Source organism: Aspergillus vadensis (genome assembly GCF_003184925.1).
Source record: "Aspergillus vadensis CBS 113365 unplaced genomic scaffold BO88scaffold_2, whole genome shotgun sequence".
In the NCBI taxonomy this organism is placed as follows: Eukaryota; Fungi; Ascomycota; class Eurotiomycetes; order Eurotiales; family Aspergillaceae; genus Aspergillus; species Aspergillus vadensis.
The window spans coordinates 1537407-1555889 of NW_020292040.1; the positions used below are offsets into that span (position 1 = coordinate 1537407).

The 18483-nt window shown below is 50.0% G+C and overlaps 6 protein-coding genes and 1 non-coding gene across 7 annotated transcripts; 4 read left to right on the forward strand and 3 right to left on the reverse strand.

Annotated features, from left to right (window-relative positions):
* The first annotated feature begins 2727 nt into the window (after window positions 1-2727).
* Window positions 2728-4301, forward strand: BO88DRAFT_401293 (putative short chain dehydrogenase). The gene is made up of 3 exons (XM_025705806.1): window positions 2728-3252; window positions 3308-3646; window positions 3750-4301. Exons 1-3 carry the CDS (start codon window positions 3034-3036, stop codon window positions 4059-4061), a joined length of 870 nt encoding a protein of 289 aa, XP_025567489.1. The 5' UTR covers window positions 2728-3033; the 3' UTR covers window positions 4062-4301.
* Window positions 4302-6451: 2150 nt separating this feature from the next.
* BO88DRAFT_t39 lies at window positions 6452-6541 on the forward strand. Its single transcript has one exon. It is a non-coding gene; the product is annotated as a tRNA-Asp (tRNA).
* A 992-nt stretch (window positions 6542-7533) lies between these two features.
* Window positions 7534-8220, reverse strand: BO88DRAFT_432081 (uncharacterized protein; the record flags this gene model as incomplete). Its single annotated transcript, XM_025709336.1, has 2 exons — window positions 7534-7919; window positions 7980-8220. 2 exons carry the CDS (start codon window positions 8218-8220, stop codon window positions 7534-7536), a joined length of 627 nt encoding a protein of 208 aa, XP_025567490.1.
* A 308-nt stretch (window positions 8221-8528) lies between these two features.
* BO88DRAFT_357450 (putative oligosaccharyltransferase subunit ribophorin II) lies at window positions 8529-9827 on the reverse strand. The gene is made up of 4 exons (XM_025703759.1): window positions 9576-9827; window positions 9302-9500; window positions 8960-9244; window positions 8529-8908 (listed from the first exon to the last, which is right to left on the reverse strand). Exons 1-4 carry the CDS (start codon window positions 9719-9721, stop codon window positions 8669-8671), a joined length of 870 nt encoding a protein of 289 aa, XP_025567491.1. The 5' UTR covers window positions 9722-9827; the 3' UTR covers window positions 8529-8668.
* A 639-nt stretch (window positions 9828-10466) lies between these two features.
* BO88DRAFT_103272 (putative GPI-anchored cell surface glycoprotein) lies at window positions 10467-13631 on the forward strand. Its single transcript, XM_025701204.1, has 3 exons — window positions 10467-10598; window positions 10691-10758; window positions 10820-13631. Coding segments are annotated over exons 1-3 (2787 nt in total). The 5' UTR covers window positions 10467-10597; the 3' UTR covers window positions 13538-13631.
* Window positions 13632-14110: 479 nt separating this feature from the next.
* On the forward strand, window positions 14111-14880 carry BO88DRAFT_103281 (uncharacterized protein). The gene is made up of 2 exons (XM_025701205.1): window positions 14111-14140; window positions 14385-14880. The coding sequence occupies exon 2, from the start codon at window positions 14504-14506 to the stop codon at window positions 14795-14797; it is 294 nt and encodes a 97-aa protein (XP_025567493.1). The 5' UTR covers window positions 14111-14140; window positions 14385-14503; the 3' UTR covers window positions 14798-14880.
* A 1083-nt stretch (window positions 14881-15963) lies between these two features.
* BO88DRAFT_357454 (histidine phosphatase family protein) lies at window positions 15964-18035 on the reverse strand. Its single transcript, XM_025703760.1, has 2 exons — window positions 17725-18035; window positions 15964-17622 (listed from the first exon to the last, which is right to left on the reverse strand). Exons 1-2 carry the CDS (start codon window positions 17856-17858, stop codon window positions 16263-16265), a joined length of 1494 nt encoding a protein of 497 aa, XP_025567494.1. The 5' UTR covers window positions 17859-18035; the 3' UTR covers window positions 15964-16262.
* Between the last annotated feature and the right edge of the window lie 448 nt (window positions 18036-18483).

Consider the following 18483-nt stretch of genomic DNA (forward strand, 5'->3'; position numbering starts at 1 on the left):
ACGCCCCCGCGGCGGCACTATCTATACATAGTAGACACCTATAGATAGCAATCAGGCGAGAACTTTACTATAGTATCTGCCACCGCTGCGGTCACCATTACGTTTAGTTTGATCGAATTGGCTTTTCCCTGGGTTCTGGTCAGACATAATGACTGTTAACTATGGACTATACGCGTTATCTACTGCACGCTTATAGGTGTAGATTTCTCGGGTCGCTTTTTCAGAAGCGCTCTATAGTATGCCTCTCTGGACTCCATTCAGCAACTAATAGCATCAAACGTTGATGTTGCTTCTCCGCAACCAAGCATAACACGGTATCAATATATTAATCATTGTGTCAAACTTGATTATAGGTTGATTAAATAAGAAAGAGTAAATTCTCAGTAATTGTGCTAGTAGGAAACTGAATGTACACATGGAAGTAGGATGTTTCGATTCCGCGGGGCCTCGACACCTGGCGCGCCAGGGGCGCATTGCGCACTGACCAGCAGTTACTGTCTCGCCTGTTCGTGGGAGAGTCTGGAACCTGGGGATCCCTAAGCAACCTGCCACCCTCGAGTCGATCATTGCCGCTGCCGATTGCCCGTCACTCCCGCATTTTGGTTCTTTCACCCTGTTGACCGACTAGGTCTATCAAGCAATACAGGCTCACACCATCTTTCAATATCCATATCCTGCACGCAATACATATATTCACATAAGCACAGTTGTATATGCCAAAGGATCTCTGCGGATTATACTCCCGGATCTTCCGGATTCGACAGGGATGCAGGCCGCATATCCGATGGGCGCATCTGGACTCAGTGCTTATTCAAGCCTATTCTCATGCCATGCTAGAGATATGAGAAACGCAAAGGGTCAGTAATAGCACAGCCATTAAGATCAGTTATCAGGCAGGCCAGCATATTCTGCCCGCGTGCACCGGAACGAACGTTATTGGGCACTAGTCCAAGCTTAAGCTCCAAAAGATCAATCAATAAACGAAAAAACTAGAATGCTCACGGGACCTGATACAGCCGCCGATGAAGATGCGGGTGCCATGGTAGTAGAAGTCCGGGGCCGGAAGGCCCCTAATTTCAGGCAGGAAAAAAGCCACCCGGGAGTCCCAGAAGGGTAAGATGGTGACACCTCACCTCGTTACGGTCCATCCCCCCGGTATAGGGATGAGACCCTTCCATTCAGCGAAGAAAAATATGATGGTCACATGGCAATCCCATGGATCCGCTTCGGGTGGCCGATCTGATGCCTTGCTCTACTCTGGTTTAGGCTTGTCGGCCACATCGTAGGAAGCAGGGACCTTGTATCTATCTATACTTGGAATGGTGGTTAATGATTCTTCTATGTTCCGAATCTCCTCAAAGTAAGGTATGGTTGTGGCTTCGCTACATATGGGTATGTAGCCCCTGATATAGATCTATGCGCTAGCTCGTATACACAAGATGTTTGTTTGGTTACGTGATCTACCAGATATCGATATTAATGTGTTCGCTTTACTAAAAGTGCATGATATGACTTGCCTCGATCCATATCGCTAGGGCTCTAGGGAGACTCATAGGGATGGAATTGGCGACCGCGGAGTTGCGATGTGAATTCGAAAAGCATCCTCTCCGCGACTAGAAAGTGCAGGAATTGGCCAATAGGATTGCCTGGACCTGTGATAAGCTTGCTGTCTCAACGTAGTGCTACAGACAGAGGAAAGGGGATCACACACTCCATGCATAGCCGCTACTGGTCCGAACGAGGTGAAATGGATAGTACACCCCTAGACAGAATATCTATGCTATGCCACCGTCTTAACCGGAGAGGTGGTCCAAGCCAACACCATATCTTGAATGTACATAACGCATACATAACATCCCTACATGCTGTACCCGGATGGGTGCCTGATAATGTGCAGGACGAGGACTGGAGACGATTGGCACTGGATCCGGGACGATCTCCGAACGACCCGTGACCACCCCGTCGAATGTTCGACCGAATTAAATGTAGCTTCCAGAACCGCCCAGGCAGGCCCCGTGATCAGCAGGAGTGGCAGAGACAGACCAACTGTCATCCTGACGGTCATTCTTTTCCATCCCCAGTTTTGGGTGGAGGCCGAGGGGGAGCTTCTTTCCGCCCGCCGCGCCCCCATTCGCCCCATCCCCGGATTGCCTAAAAGAGAAAGCCGAGCACTCCACGAATAGTGGCCCTTCCAGTGGAAAGCCATGGCCGGCAGTTGTCCGTTGTTCGTGTCGGTCAGGCCGTAAATTTGCCTTGGATGATGCTGGACGAGAGATGCTTCTGGGGAACTTCTCACGATGGCCTCCAAGACTCTTGTTACTTCATGATGATTTAACTTCGTCATCCGCGGGCGTGCATCCCCATTGGCCATGTCACTTTGCCCGCTTCTCTTTATCGACAACCCTTCATTACCCAGTTACTGTTGGGGAGAAACTGGAAATTCCCCTGGTTTAGATGTCATACTGATTGAAGAGAGCAGTAATTGATATTGTAGTGACTCTAGAGATGTGCATTGATCAAAGTTGTATGCTATCAACGTCTGGTCGGGATAGTTGCCGTACAGTATGATATACAGAAGTCATTCGGTGCCGGAACGATGCCTGCAGGTCTTGCCACGATGGAAAGGACCGAATGACCTCTTGGTGGAACCTGAATTGTATTCCCTTCTATCCCCATCCGTCCACACATTTCCTGGGTCTGGACCGCATCCACCTCTCCCTCGCAGCTAATCTTTCTTGGGTGCTGGTTCCAATCTTTAGTTGCTCACATGAGCCCTCATGACCATCTTGGGCCAACATCACTCCCCCTGAGGAAGCTACCCATGGGCTCATCGCAGATATATAAGAGGCTTTCTCGATGCTCATTGAGGTATCTGCCATCAGCAATTGAGTCTTCTTCGTGTTCACCTCTGCTTTCACAGTGACTCGCGTGCTACCATTGATTAAGACTTGCCCAACTCACTATCCATCTTACACTTGAACCTTCTCAATTACATTGTCTTTCAACTCTACCTTACTCTACACTTAGTCCACAATGTCTGTTTCCTTTGACACCACTGACGTTGCCCCCGCCCCGGTCCCTGTTGTACAGGATGGCCCATGTCTCGGCTCCAAGTCCAGAATGCCCGAGTTCAGCCTGGCTGGAAAGGTTGTCTTGGTCTCCGGAGCTGCGCGTGGCCTTGGTTTGACCCAAGCTGAGGCCCTCCTGGAAGCGGGTGCCAAAGTCTACGCTCTTGACCGTCTGGATGAGCCCGTAGGTGACCTAGAAGGAGTTTCCTATCTACTCTTCTAACGCGCAATTCTTCTAGTCCCCCGAATTCGCCGTTATCCAGCAGCGCGCTCTGCAAGAGCTGGGTACTGAGCTTCACTACCGCCGCATCGATGTCCGCGACACAGAGCTGCTGAACACCGTGATTGAAACCATTGCCAACACCGAAGGCCGAATGGACGGTCTGGTGGCGGCGGCCGGAATCCAACAAGAGACCCCTGCGCTGGAGTACACAGCCAAGGATTCCAACACCATGTTTGAGGTGAACGTCACGGGAGTGTTCATGACCGCTCAGGCAGTCGCCAAGCAAATGATTCGCTTCGGAAATGGAGGCAGCATCGCCCTAATTGCGAGCATGAGTGGCACCATTGCCAATCGGGTATGTTCCCATCTTGTCACCCGTTACCAGCCCTACTGCTTTCCCCGCTTTGACTCTTCCTTCTCTTGACTTTCTGTGCGACGACTGACTCATGATGCTGTAGGGTCTCATCTGCCCCGCTTACAATGCCAGTAAGGCTGCCGTGCTCCAACTTGGCCGTAACCTCGCCTCTGAATGGGGTCAATATAATATCCGCGTCAACACCATCTCCCCTGGATACATTGTCACCGCCATGGTCGAGAAGTTGTTCGAGCAGTTCCCCCAGCGCCGCGACGAGTGGCCCAAGCAGAACATGCTCGGCCGACTGTCCGCTCCTAACGAGTACCGCGGTGCAGCAGTCTTCCTCCTCAGCGACGCCAGCAGCTTCATGACTGGTAGCGACCTTCGCATTGACGGTGGTCACGCCGCATGGTGATGACATGAACAGTCATACTCATCCTCTTTTCCTTCCGGTATTTTACACTGCACTCTGATATCACGGCACTGATACTCGCATGGCGTTCATTGGAAGCGAGCACTGCACTATAATGGTTTATCATGACGTCTACCTCTCCGTCAGGAGGCGAATTTGTGGTTTCTTTTTCCCCTTTAGCATTTGGTGTCTGGACGGGATGATCGGGTTGATGAACAGTACCTAGAGCTGCTACCTACCACCTGTACCTATACCTATATTATACATACCTATCATCCCTACCTACTACCTACCTACCTAGTTAATCAATATTACTTTTATTCCCGATATATCCATCCCATAATTCCTCCAGTGAGACTGAAATAGTCCTCAGCCCCCACCATCCCCATCAAACCTTCGCCCAATAAACATCCCCTAACCCAAACCCAACCCAAAACAAAGTTACAGAATAGCACCACTTAGCGCGCAGATCCCACCACCCCAGAAACTCGCACATGACCCCACAAAAAGTCATCTTCTCAGCAAGCCTAGCCCAGGCCAACCTACCATAGGGCAGGAAGTTGATAAATGTAGTAAGCGTAGTCGTAAGCCTGCTACTAAGTACTCCTAGTAATTCCAGCCTGGCATCTTGCCAAGACCTATCTACTGCCCATATCCCCACCATCGATCCGGGGTAATTAATTACTTACTACCCCACCTCAGATCCCCCGCATAACTGCATACGTTTTAGATTCGGTTCTGAACCAGGGTTAGAGAGGTTGATGTGACGTGTGGTTGATGTATAGACTTATTATAATTATTGAATTTCTATATTTATTAGGTTTACTTTTTGGTTTTGGTAGTTACTGGGTGCAGCAAGGTTGAAGTTTCCTCGCTACCTTGCTATACTCTCCGGTGGTTCATACTATCCCTACTAAATAGATACGAAAAGGAGTATTATCTGAATAGAGAATGAATAGAAAATATATGTATCGAGGTAGTAGTGGTGGTGCCACTCTCACACAACACGAAGCACCACTATGGACGATGGAACTATCTATTGGTGCAGTTTCACAAAAGCAAAACGAAATGGATGAACCCAGACTTCGCCGAGAAAATGAAATGGATTGCCTATTTGGGGATTATACATGGTAGTCATTAGCTGAGAGGACAGTCATCTTCCTCTTCTACTAACTACTAGTACTCATGGATGTAAGAAAGAAGTTGACAGAGCCTAAGACGGATATATGTGCCGAGCGAAAACCAAACAAGCCATTCAATTATAAACAAAAATAAAATCAAAACCCGGAAAGAAGTCTCGTGATCCATCCGACTTAGTAACTATTCGAAGTTGAGGTAAACCATTTTGATGCCTAACATATCGCCTAAGCGGCCTAGTTCTTTCGATCCAGATGCAAGGGGATCGATTTGTGAACATAATCTAGACCCTTATTCGATACTGCAATATTAGTGTTTCTGGGGTCTTGGTTCACGTGGTGATTAGGCCTTGCAGGTGGGTTATTTTCATTTGTTGTTGAGATATCACCTGTGTCTTAGGTGAGGCTACTACTATACTAGTATAGTAGTAGTATATAATTGGATGGCGTTCACTTCGGCTGGGATCGGATCTTCTCACTCAGCGTGGCATTTATCTATATCCCCAATACACGGACAATTCCGGGCTTCCCCCTTTATCACCATCTCATTGGTATATACTCCTTCCCCGGATGATGTGGTTTCGGTTCGTGCTAGTCACTTGATATTTCCCCGGATCATCAGCATGATCCTATACTATTTAACTACTAGTAGTAGCTAAGTAAGTATTCAGTTCTTTCCATCCACATAAATACATACAAGTCCAGTAATTGGCTCGCTTGCCTCCGGTTTACCTGCCTACATAGATCCTACTTCCAACAGCCTGACCTGCACATTCCATAGTAGCATAGATATCAATTAAAGAACCACTGACAACGCATCACCACCGCAGCGTGCATGACATTGTCCATCTTCTGCGTGCAGTATCCGCCCCCGTATCTCTCCGACATTGGTATCCAGTTATATCATGTTCCTATATGGAAGGCCCACACTTTGCAATCGGTAATAGCATCGACGATGGGGTATCTTGTGACCATTTCCATTCATTTGATGTGGCGGACGTTAATTGACAGTTGCTGAAAAGGGAAGTGAGAGGGAAGGGAGATCGGGATCTCCTGTTTCGGAATGGTTTATGATAGTTTCTCCTCGTGGAGGGTTGTTTGATGGGGAAGTCGAATCGTCATCTGGGGGTGTAGGTTTCATGGTTGGGATGGGTGTGGTACGGAGGACAATGGGCCTTGTGCTTGTATTTGTAGTTGTTTTAGGAGGTATTGAGAAGTGGCTGTTATAGCGTAAGTTGGAGGGATTGATAACAACAATCCTCGATGGTCTAACGGTCATGATTTCCGCTTGTCAATCCTTAACAGGAACAACCGCGGGAGACCTGGGTTCGACTCCCAGTCGGGGAGATGTTTTTGGTTTTTGTTGTATTTTTGGGTGTTGGGTTATATTTGATGATTTTGCTATTATTTTAGCTTCTTTTCTTTTCTTTTTTTTTTTTTTTATTTATGTGCGTTTGTTGTTTTGTTGCTTTGGAGAATGCAGGTGAGATCGTGATAATGGTAAGATTTATATGGAGCCTTTTTACCAGTGGTATCTCTATATATATAACGGCCGAAGTCTACGACATCGAACACACAATCTATAAATGTCATCTAAAACAAACACTTAAAAAAACCTGCGGTCTTCTAGCACACACTCATAGCTAGAAATTGAGATGCTAAGAAGTGTAGTGTTCCTGTAGTTGCTTGAAATCTCCTGCGACAATGGTGAGGAACCGAGCATAGGAAGTATAACAAATCCATCACCACCATGCTTTGGAGTGCTTCAGACATACCATAACTGGATCCATACCCAAGAACCATAAGATCTCTAACAAAGTCACGAGTGTGTACAGGGCCTGGTGTCAGTTTTATCTTAGGCAATTCTCTGAATCCGTGTTTCTGTTATAGCTCATCCCGAGGAGCAACCTGAGTAGGCATTTCCAGTGCAATGATGGCATAAGAATAGAGAGGCCTGGTATATTAGGACCAACCGTCGAGGATGAATGCAAAGCATACTTTGGAAATGAGGGACTCGGATAAACGGGACGTATGGGCAGATCCAATTTATCAAGGCTATATGAAACCCGGTGTATTGAAGACCGACAATGTCTTAGACAAAGTCCGAGTACTCCAATTCCACACGCCCACAGAATCGCATGCGCTCTGCTATAATGTAGCAACATAGCAACAACATGCAGTCCATATATCGAATCCTACCCACCACTCTCATCCACCTCAAACGAGCCATCTACAACAACTTCTCCATCCCATAATGATACAATGCCATTCCATAACCATGCATACATACATCCACTCTTCCCTATCGTACACTCATTCCCCCCCAAGATTCCAACTCATCAACCAATATCCCCAACCACCCCCCTCTCCCCCAACCTCCCCACAACACCACTCTTCAACCTCAATAGCCTCTCAATCTCCTCCGCCGACAACCCCTGCCTATCCCTCATCGACAGGACCTGCCGAATGGTAAACGCATCAACAAACTCCCTGCCCTGGAATCCCGATTTCCCCATCGCCTCGAACTCCTGCTCCGCGGCCTTGGTGAGGCGCTGCCGCGCCGAGAAAACCAGTAGCGCTGGATTAGATGCGGGCGGGAAGACGGTAGGTGCGGGTTGTTGGCGCGCAAAGGTGCTAGTGTGGGAGAAGGTCGGGTTAGGAGTCACGGGGCCGATGGTGCGAAGTTGTGCGGCGAAATCTGGGTCGCGGCCGTCGAGGTCGATTGCTTTGTAGAGATATTGTTAGATTGGGTTTTGATGTATGGGACTGGAGTGGATGTACGTACCTGATGAGCGCTCGAGGGAGGGAGGTTCTTTTGAGTGGTAGGTTGGTCCTGTGGGGGGTGCTCGCGACGGTTGTCGCGGTGGTTGTGGCTGTGGTGATTGTTGTTGCTGTCTCGTGGGTTTAGATGCTGGTGGTGGTTGTGCTGGGGAGGAGGTCGGAGGAGAAACGGGTTGTTTGGGGTATTGGCGCCGCGAGACAGCCTGGGCGGCGGATCTCGCGGGCTTGGAGGATGAGGCGCCCATGGGTTCGCGGTTCTGGAGGATTTGAGATTGCGGATCTGGGGGTGGAGCTGGGGTTTAGCACTGATGTTCTGGAAGCATAATAATTGCGGTGGTGGTGATGATCGGTTTTACATGGATTCAATTGCCTTCTGCAGAGGATCGGGCGGACTAGCCTGTTTGGGATGATGGACTAGCCGCGCGGGTGACGTCAGCCATTACGAATTATTTACTTGTTCTTTTGATATTGTTGCTGCTGTTGTTATTGTGGTTTGGGAGGTGGGATACCCCTGACTGTCTAGGTAGTTTTTCTATAGAGGTGTGTTATGATGATATCGTATAGTAGATGCTAGTCCTATTCATGTCTGTTTTGCTACACTCATACAGTAAGGCTTGTCTGCACAAGCCTGGTTCCCTACAGGAACACTACTTCAATAATACTCTCTCAGGCAGCAGTAGTCCAGTACTGCATTTACCTGAGTCCGGCAAGCCGTCTGCCCTGGACTTCACCCAGAGCGCGGCTACCGCTGACGAATGCGACGGATCCGGCCACTGCGACAGCAGGGAGGATCTGGAAGAGAGTCCAAGAACTATAGTACAGGAAGAAGATACCCTCGATGGAGAGGAGGGAGCCAAGGAACACAATGTGAGGGATAGGAGCCGACTTCAAGGCGGTAGGCAGGTGGTTGACGTTGACGCCGAGGAAGAGCCACTGTAGCAGTGTTAGAAACGTCTTGAAAAGAAAGTATAGAGTAAAACTTACCACACCACCCAAAACGGGCAGAGTAGCGAGCACCATGGCGACAAAAGCCAGCGTAATCACGATGGGAGGGCTCTGAGGGTCGCTCTTGAAGATGTGGTGGATTTCAGGAAGCTTTCCATACCGCGAAACCTCGACGGTCGGGACGGGCTCATCGGCGCTACGGGTCACATCCAGCTGGAAGGCAGCAGCATTGTATGCGGTCGACTCGCCGAAGGATCCGATCAGGAATCGGGCCTCAAGAGGCTCGGAGGCGGAAAGGAATTGGATGGGAAGGTCTTTCTGGGTCTGAAGTATACATCAGCTGTGCCCTAGCTGGTTTTGCGTGTAGTGCAGGCCACCTACCAGGTCAAGCCTGGACTTGCCATTGTCCTTGACGTTAAAAGGGTATGAAATGTCCAATCCGGTCTCAGGGTCCTGGAGGAGGAGGTACACTTGGTGTGCGTGCTTTCCGGTGCGTCCTTCTTGAGCTGTCAAGGTAACTTTCAGGGTATCGGCGACTCCCAGGGCGACGGGCTTGGTAAGAGCTTTGTTATCGGGGATACTGTCAATTGAGAGATACCATTAGTTCAAAAGTTCCAGATGAGTAAGATAACAACGTAGAAAACAAGAAACGTACACCTCCTTTACGCCCGCACCGACACCAGCGCCTTTGGTGTTTACTGACACGGTGGCATCAGTAAATCCCCATGCGGAGGCAGCCGCGGTCGGGATAGCAGCAGAAGCCAGCAAGGAGAGCTGGAGAACGGAGTGCCACAGCTGCATGATGAGCGAGAGACCAAAACCACAGCGACCAGGCAGTAGAATGAATGGAATAGAAGAAAGCGACCAGGCTAAACACCGGGGATACAACGAGAGGAATGGGAAGCTGGAGCAACGACACGAACAGGCCGAAGCGGAAGATGCGCTAAGATAAGCGCCCGCGGCTTTGGGGCAAGCGGCAGTCCAGTGACCGCCCGCCGCCCGTGCAAGCCCTAATTTCCCGGCATCTCGATGGAGTTCGGGCTGCCAAACATTTCTTCTTCGCTCCCTCGTCCGGACTATCGGGTTTGTCTGCCACTGCTGCGATCCCGGAGATCCTCGAACGGCTCAATAGTCGCTCCTTTGCATTTGCGCCATGTCTTTTATGCCTCTCCTCTAGCCCCGGGAGCCCCCCTGCGCCTGCAGTTTGCCTTGACGTTCCGACTCCTCGCCTCCGCTTCACCGACGGGCCACCCTGGTCTCCGATCACGACAAGTTGGATCTGGGCGGTTGTGGTTACAATTACAACGAGTATAGCTGGATATTGGTACGTGGAGAAGATAGTTGGACTGCTTCGTGCCCCGTTGGTGGTTCATGCCAGGTATTCTGGGTTTCCAGGAGGTGCCGCTCCTGCTTGCCTCCGTTTTCCGAATCGTCCATCGGCCCTCATTCCATTCACTGACTCTCGCCTCGTCTCACAGGCCCGTCAAGCCCCAAATCCCCGTCGCATTACCCTTCCGATCGAATACCTTCATTTCGACAGGAATAGACACTGTAGTTCGCCTGCCATTCTGTCCGTTACCTCCGAAGTATCAGTGGTTGTATTATACAGGACTCGGCCGGGACAAGCCGTATTTCGGGGTTGCTGAAGGGATTGAAGTGATTGAGAAACAGTGAACAAGTAAGCCGAACAAAGACCTGAATCCCGTTTTGGGACTTGGGGATTCACCTGGATCAGGCTATTCACTGCGATGGAAGCTAATAACACTGAAGTGGTTGGTAGGGCTTCTGTTGCGAGGGAACTTGGGTCTCCCGCTGCTCTCTCCCTCGACTTGACTCCCGTAAGTCTTCTGCATCTTTCTGCCTCACGTCTCTTTCTTCGATTTCTAACCAGATCTCCAGAGAGAAACACGTCGAAGTTCGTCTCGTGCGTCACGTAAAACAACACGTGAACCAGAAGCTCTTCCTTCGAACTTATCTCACTCTTCTATCTCATTGCCCCCCACACCTGTCACCACGTCATTCGACGAACAGCTTCCATCTGCCAAACGTCGCAAGACGCAGCGTTCTGCCACTGTAGACGAGAAGACAGGTTTGAATCAAGAATCTGCCCAAACCCCGAATCAACAAGGTTCTGGTGGTCCCTCGCAGATATCCAACAGCGTCTCTAAGAAAAGAGAACGCGGCAGGAAATCGGCCTTAGCCAACGGTGAGACCGTGCAACCTGCAACTCCTGCTTCCAATCCCAAGCAACAGTCACAGTCGACGTTGCATAACTTTCTGTCAAGAACACTCAAAGATCGACGCAAGTCTCTTGTTACTCAAAACCCGTCAACGAACCCCACCATGTCTACTTCTCACGTCTCCTCTCCCGCCATGAACTCTTCCGCTTCCAATAGCCGCAAGACGCGTAAGTCTATGCCAGCAAAGCTGAACGGCTTTGAGAACAGCGAGAAGACTTCTTCCGTGGACTCTACCTCTTCTCTCACTTCTACTCCCAACGCTCAGAGCGGCAAAGCCAATAAAGCTGCCGCTAATATTGCTGCGTCTGCCACCACTGCTGAAGCTGCTGAAGCCCAGGAGGCTAGCACCAAGCTTGCAACACCTGCTACGCAGCCTCGCTCTACTCCTCGTACCACGACTGCCAGATCTCGTCGTGCCGAACGCAAGTCCAGAGCAATGGCTGCGACTCAGAATTCCAAATCAGTGCAGTCTACTCCCGTCTCTGCAGTGAATTCAGGCAGTCACAAGGCTGTCAATTCACAGGTTGCTACTCGAACCAGTTCGCGACCCCAGCGATCTACTCGAAAGTCTGCAATCAACGCCGCAAGCCAGGCCGTGGATGACGCTTCTCTTGAAACACCTTCTGTCCTAAAGACGCCCTTTGGCCGCGAGGTTGCTGACAGCATTGAAAGTACCCCTGCTCTTGACAGCAAGGCTGAATTCGACACCATGTCTGGATACGACTTGGATACCCCCGGAATCGAACGCAGTACTCCGTACGGCGAAAGTTTTCCTTTTGAATATCATGCTGATATGTATGGAAACAAATTTGGTCTTGATGGCTCCAATGAGGGCCCAGGATCCCCAACTGCCAGCTACTCAACCACTACGTCAGCTGCGCGCACTTCTGGCAGAACCAGAAAGCCTACCATTAAAGCTATGGAATCCTTGGAATCCGAACGGCGCTTCCGCAGAAACCGTGCACCGTCATCCAAGCCAGAGTCTGCTCTCAAGGAAGTAAAGGGCAAGGCAGCAGTCAAGAAGACGCGTGCCAACAAACAGGCCAATGCGAAAACAGCTGGTATTGCTCAGGCGTCGAAGGCAGGTGTCGATGGAAAATGGGCAGTTTTAGCAAACCGCCTTCTTGACCTGGCCGCGGCAGCTGTTGCTCCAGAATTTGAGCAGTCATCGGAAGCCGAGGGCTGGGTCGAAGAGTTACGCAAGGAGTACCTGGAGAAGCAGGAGAAGAAGACCGAAACTCCAGCGGTACAGTCCGAGGCGGAGCCCGTGACCGAGGCCGCATCCGAAGCGCAGCCCCAGGCAGAGATCGGCGTTGAGGGATCAAGTAAGCCAATCTCTACGTCCGAGACGCACCGGTGGACTGACGAGGATGGGTTCGTTTTTACAGGCCAAAAAAATAAATTTGGCGAAGAGCTTGTCGTTGTAGGCGAAGGCTATTCTTGGTTCCGCCCTAACAACACCTACGGAGACAAATTGCTCCCCCAGCCTCCGGTTCGCCTGAAGTCTCATGAACAGTTCGAGAAGGACCGCATCTTCGGATATCCCCCACGCATGGGAGAGCGCAACTTGCCCCAGGATAACAAGATGCCATTTTTCTTCGAAAACGTGGACGAGGTCAAGGCGACCATCAAGGCTCGGGAGGAGGCCCGCAAGAGAGGAATTGCCGTCGATCGAATGATGCCGGCTGCCTACATCCAGACCTTGATCGCTCAGCACGATGAAACCGCCCCGAAAGATGGTCCAGGTGAAGTGAAAGAGGCCAAAGAGACCAAGGAGCCGACTCGCAAACGGCGCCGCGGCGGCGAAGCCTCAGAAACCACTCAAGGGCCCAAGCGACGCCGTAGGGAACCAGAGCCGGAACCAACTCCACCCGCTGAGCCGCCCAAGACGCTGCGCATCAAGCTGACCTTGAAGGGAGGAGCGGGTGCAGCGACCAGAAAGCGATCCCATTCTGAGATGGAAGATCAGCCCGCCGATATGAAGCCTGCCGAAACGAAGCCCGCTGAGGGGAAGAGTCAGCAGGAGCAATCTAGCCCTTCCAAAATCCTGAAGCTCGGTCTGCGTCGCAATTACACTCAAGAGATGATCAGACGCACGACTCCAGAAGATCTTGCGATGGGCCCCCCCGAACCACCAAAAGACATCTATGAGGCTTTTAATGTAGCTCCCCCTCCTGGACCGCCACCCCGAAACTTCAACACAGCTCCTGGAGGACGTCCCCGTCGCCGTGCTGCGGCTGCCCTGATTGCAGAATTTCAGAATCACGCCGAGGAGAGGGCTCGTCGCGCTAACGCACGCAAACGGAACGTTCCATCGGACAAACCTGACGATCCTAATACTAAACCCAACGGCCAGCCGAATGGCCAAGCCAACTGAGATAATTCTCAATCGTCAGGCTTCAGTCGTCCATCGAAAAACATCGCATGTTCGCGGTCTGCGAGGCACCTCAACTCGCATACCAACCCGCAGACCGTGAACGGACTGGTCATTGAATAGTTTAAGGCTCTCATGAAGTGTGGTTGTTTCTCTCGTTCCTCAATGGCCAGTCACTCGTCTAACTCATATGATACATCGCATGTTGGCGGTCTGCGTGGCATCTCAACTCGAATATCAGCCCGCAGACCGCCAACACCCTGGTCATCGAGTAGTTCAAGGCTTTCATGAAGTTAAAGTGGTTGTTTCTCTCGTTTCTCGATGGCCAGTCACTCGTCTAACTAAGAAAATACATCGCATGTTCGCGGTCTGCGAGGCACCTCAACTCGCATATCAGCCCGCAGACCGCGAACAGACTGGCCATTGACTGATTGAAAGGCTTATGGTGAAGTTAAAGTGGTTGTTTTTCTCGTCTCTCGATCAATGTTTGCGGTCTGCGTGGCATCGCAACTTGAGTATCAGCCCGCAGACCGCGAATAGACTGGCCATTGAATTATTTTAAGGCTTTGATGAAGTTGAAGTGATTGTTTATCTCGGTTCTCAATGGTCAGTCTACACTCGTCTATATACATTGCATGTTCGCGTTCTGCGAGGCATCTCAACTCGCATATCAACCCGCAGACCCGAACAGACTGACCATTGAGTGATTCAATGCTCGATGAAGTCAATGTGGTCATTGGTGTTGATTCTCTTATCTTGTCTTCGGATCTGCGAGGAACTCGCCTCATTTCTACATCAACCCGCAGATTCCGAACAGACTGACCGTTGGGTGATTCAAGGCTTGATGAAGATAAAGTGGCTGTCCAACTTTTCATATTTCTCAATCGGTTCAGGTCTGCGTGGCATCGAACCTGGCATATCAACCCGCAGACCCGAACCGATTGACCATGGAGTGTGTTTTGATGCTTGATGAAGTCACAGTGGTTCAAATATCTCATAACTCTCACTCTTTTTGGGTCTGCGTGGCATCGCAACTTGAATATCAACCCGCAGACCCGACCGTTGAATGTGGTTCGAAGCTTGATGAAGTTACAGTGGCTGATTACATCTCTCAATTCTCTTACCTTGTCACCGGATCTGCGAGGCAAGTCATATCTATCTCAGCCCGCAGATCCATTTCCGACTGATCATGTTTCTCTCCCATGGTCAGCTTCTTTGTCTCTTTTTTTTCTTTTCCTCTCACTCTCAGTACTACGGAGTTAAGGGAATCATTTCGAGCCATTCGTGCATAGCGTTCAGGTTCAAAGGCAGGCGATGAAGTTATTGGCGTTCGTTTAGACTTATGCTTTGCTTGATTGCTTGTTGCTATCTTATTTGGTGGTCATTCGAGATCTAGAATGGACCTGGACTGGTTGTATTATCTTGTTTTTATCTTCTCTTTTTACTTCTATTATGTACTGTAGGATGAGTTTTAATTCTTCGAACTTGGAAATTGGGTGGAAAGCTACGGCAAATAGCACAGCGGGTTAATTTAAAAATACTACACATGAAATGGGTACATACTTATTGTGCACTGTTGTGACATCAGTCAACTTAGCTGTCGTAGATTGGTATAGAATAAGATAGATGGATAGTGATGCCTTAGGCATAAAGTCAATAATCCGAACCTCAAACCACCTGACTTTTCCGCCTCCATCCATCCATCCATTCATCCCATCAATCATTCATATCCAATTCTACTTCATTCCCAATAATCACTCATTCAACATCACCCACCCACTCACTCACTCAACCAAACTAATTCCATTCCAAATCATAATCCCCAAGTGAAGAAAAGAAAACATGCCCTCCCAACAACAACAACAACAACAACCACCCCCCAAACCAAGAGTGATCATGGATCCTCATCACCGCCAACCAATGCCACCCCGTGGCCAACGTCCAGCGGGAGCAGTGAAAGATATCCGTCAAACGAAAGAATATAAACTTGCTGCGAGACGGTATGTCATCACCCACCCCTCCACCCTGCTTATCATTGATTACATTACGAGTGCTATAGAGGAAATCATCCTCTCTTAGGAAGTTTAGTTTACTAACATGGAATGGCGATGGGTTCATAGATGGATATCAGTAATGGTGGGATTACCCATCTTGATGTATACGTCTTGGAGTTTGTATGAGAGGAGTATGTATATTCCTTCTTCTTCTTCTTCTTCTTCTTCTTCTTCTTCTTCTTGATTAATTACTTTTGGTTTGATTATTATCTGTGTGCTTGCTGACTATTTGGTGTGTTTGTAGCGTATGGGGATAAGAGGCCGAAGAGGTTGGTGGAGAGGTCGTCTACTTCTACTATTACTCCTGCGGGGTTGGGTTCTGGGAAGGGGGAAGGGGAGGGGGAGAAGTAAGTAGGCTTTGATTTGATTGGTGGGATGGGATGGAGATGGGTTGAGTGTATGGCTATTGTATTTATATGAGGTATGAATTGCGGTTGTTATTGCATTGGGGAGGAGTGTATAATATTATTTGTTCGTTTGTCCGTCTGTACGTTATGCGTTGAGTGTGATTGTTGATAGGAGTGATGACTGGTTGTGGGATGAGGAATAGAAGGATCTGCATATCTACCGAGGTAGTTATCATCGATATTTTTCGATATGTACATCTTCAATATACACATGAAGTAATGATATGTACTCTGATTGATACATACCATCTATCAGGGTAGTTTCATCTAAGCAAAACACTCCGCCCAATCACCCCCAGATCTAGCAAAGCTCAACCCCTTCACAAAGCTATCCCGGGTACATCTACCCAGAGAATCAACCGGACACCCATGCAGCGGGACAACGCGATCATTAACCAAGACACGGACCAGCGGCTCCTGCTCGGCCTGACACTGCATCATCTCGACGTACAGACGCGAAGCAAACGGAACCGTCCAAGCAGACGAGAATCCATCTGTCTGGGTGATATTCTCCGCGGTCGTGGTAGACAGCGGCTTGGTGCCGTTGTACAGACCCAAAGCAAAGAGAATAGAGATGATGCCGTTATCGTGGGAAAAGTCCGCGTAGAGAGTAGAGTTGAGCGGGAAGGTAGCCGGGTTCGAGTCCAATGTGTGGTTGGAGCTGGTGTCATCGTGGACAGGCGAGTGGGTGAGACGGGCGATGAGCTCGTTAGCGTAGCCGACGCCCTGGGTCGGGCCGAGCGGGTTACCCGCGCCATGGCCGTAGTATTTGTTCAGGGACTGGAGGTAGTCGTAGTTGATCCATTCGTCATGGGTGAACAGGTCACAGAAGGGGGACAGCTTGGTGTCGACGGTGCTGGTGGAGATGGTGTCGAAGGAGCACATGTCCATGAGGTAGGTCACCTCTTTGTCTGTGAGAGACACGCCAGACAGGTCGTTCTCCAGACGTTGACGAATGGAGGGGACGAACGTGGCGGTGAAATTGGCTTCGACGGTATCGGCCAATTCGCTGTCTTCGAAGACAGTGCAGGTGCCTGGGTCGAGAGTGTTGTTGGATGAGCTGGCCTCGGAAATGACCACGTCGATCTTGGGCGACGATTGGTCGGGCTGGGCATGAGGATCCTTCAGCTTGGTGCTCTGGAAGCCCTCGATGAATTTCTTGCCGGAGGCGATCACGCGGCTGGAGCCAGAGGATCGGATGAATGGAATGATGTTCCTTGTGAGCGATTCGTAGCGCTGGTAGAACTTGATGCCGGAGTTGACTAGCTCCTCTTCTCCGAAAGGAGTCAGGTCATCTGCACCCAAGCTGTAGTTGTATGTCTTCAGGAAGGCATATTTTCCATCAAAGGTGGTCGCGTTCTGCTGGATCTCCTCAATGAGAGCGGAGTATTTCTTGCCCTTAGAGTCGGTCGGATACCGCGCTCCATGACGGGAGAGAACCTGAGCGAAAGTGACTCTGCATCCGGCGGGCACATCAGGGGAGATGGCCGATTCGTTGGCCAGAGAGAAGAACGGCGCGTATTGACCCCAAAGATGCGAAGTCTCGGAGAAGCATTGATACCCCTGATCGACCGTATCGCAAGTGGATTGATTTCTCGAGGCGGGGACTGCCAGTCCGGAGGTGACTCTGCACAGATTGTCAGCGATCAATAGTCCCACACAGTCCGAGCTTCAGGGGCCCTCGGAAAAGAGGGTCCTTATTAGACTTTGATCGAGGTGCTTAGCATACCCAGACAGGAGATACAGAGGAAGTAGAACAGCAGAGACGCCCATGATGCCTATGAGCAGGAATTTCTTGCACAGCAGCGATTGGCAGCTACGGCCATCGCGCCGGACCGGACGGTCTTCATATAACCCCTTCATCCCACCTTGGCATGGTGTGTGATGCTCTACCAGTTCAGGTTAGAAGCTCACAATGGTGGCCCACGTGCAATGGTGGGATGGATCTTCAGCGGACGAGGCCGAATGGGACGGGAAGTCGACAAGGGACGGATATATCTAGTGTGAGAAGTGGAGGAGCTTTCTCGAGAGAAAGGCAGCAGGTGGTGTTAGTTCCATCTTCATTTATTGCATTCAAGTTGATCGTTGAGCCAGCATTGCCGTGGGACGCTTTGATTGGCTGAACCAGGGCACGTGGACGACGGAAGTTCCCCGTTGGGAAAAGGTGCCTGGATGCCCTAGGCCGCCATCATTTCTCTTAGCAAAGATCTACATGAATGCTTCCACGGCTGAAGATTCTCGGACGCATGTGTCATCAATTTGTTCCTGTTTATGCTATACAATCTAATATGCTGTGCCGAAAGCCCGAAAGGACGTGGGGAAATCATAAGAACAGAACGCCGAATGTCAAACATCGCCCTCGCTCATTAAAAGTCAGATAATGGCAGCGTCTATCGTCCAATATGAGAAGAAGAAGCAAAAATTATTCAAAGCAATTTATTTGCGGACAGTGCTGCATGCAGCAAGGAGTATCTTCAAAAGTCCACCG

Excerpts from the sequence above, each read along its gene's own strand:
- BO88DRAFT_357450 (XM_025703759.1), bottom strand. The coding sequence starts at position 9,721 with ATGCAGCTGTGGCACTCCGTTCTCCAGCTCTCCTTGCTGGCTTCTGCT. Across the intron at positions 9,501-9,575 it reads GGTGCGGGCGTAAAGGAGGT|TATCCCCGATAACAAAGCTC; the intron begins GTACGTTTCTTG and ends CTCAATTGACAG. Across the intron at positions 9,245-9,301 it reads GCAAGTCCAGGCTTGACCTG|ACCCAGAAAGACCTTCCCAT; the intron begins GTAGGTGGCCTG and ends TGTATACTTCAG.
- BO88DRAFT_103281 (XM_025701205.1), top strand. The coding sequence starts at position 14,504 with ATGAAGTCACAGTGGTTCAAATATCTCATAACTCTCACTCTTTTTGGG.
- BO88DRAFT_103272 (XM_025701204.1), top strand. Across the intron at positions 10,759-10,819 it reads TCTCCCTCGACTTGACTCCC|AGAGAAACACGTCGAAGTTC; the intron begins GTAAGTCTTCTG and ends CCAGATCTCCAG.
- BO88DRAFT_401293 (XM_025705806.1), top strand. The coding sequence starts at position 3,034 with ATGTCTGTTTCCTTTGACACCACTGACGTTGCCCCCGCCCCGGTCCCT. Across the intron at positions 3,253-3,307 it reads TTGACCGTCTGGATGAGCCC|TCCCCCGAATTCGCCGTTAT; the intron begins GTAGGTGACCTA and ends CAATTCTTCTAG. Across the intron at positions 3,647-3,749 it reads GTGGCACCATTGCCAATCGG|GGTCTCATCTGCCCCGCTTA; the intron begins GTATGTTCCCAT and ends ATGATGCTGTAG.
- BO88DRAFT_357454 (XM_025703760.1), bottom strand. The coding sequence starts at position 17,858 with ATGAAGGGGTTATATGAAGACCGTCCGGTCCGGCGCGATGGCCGTAGC. Across the intron at positions 17,623-17,724 it reads CCTCTGTATCTCCTGTCTGG|AGTCACCTCCGGACTGGCAG; the intron begins GTATGCTAAGCA and ends CAATCTGTGCAG.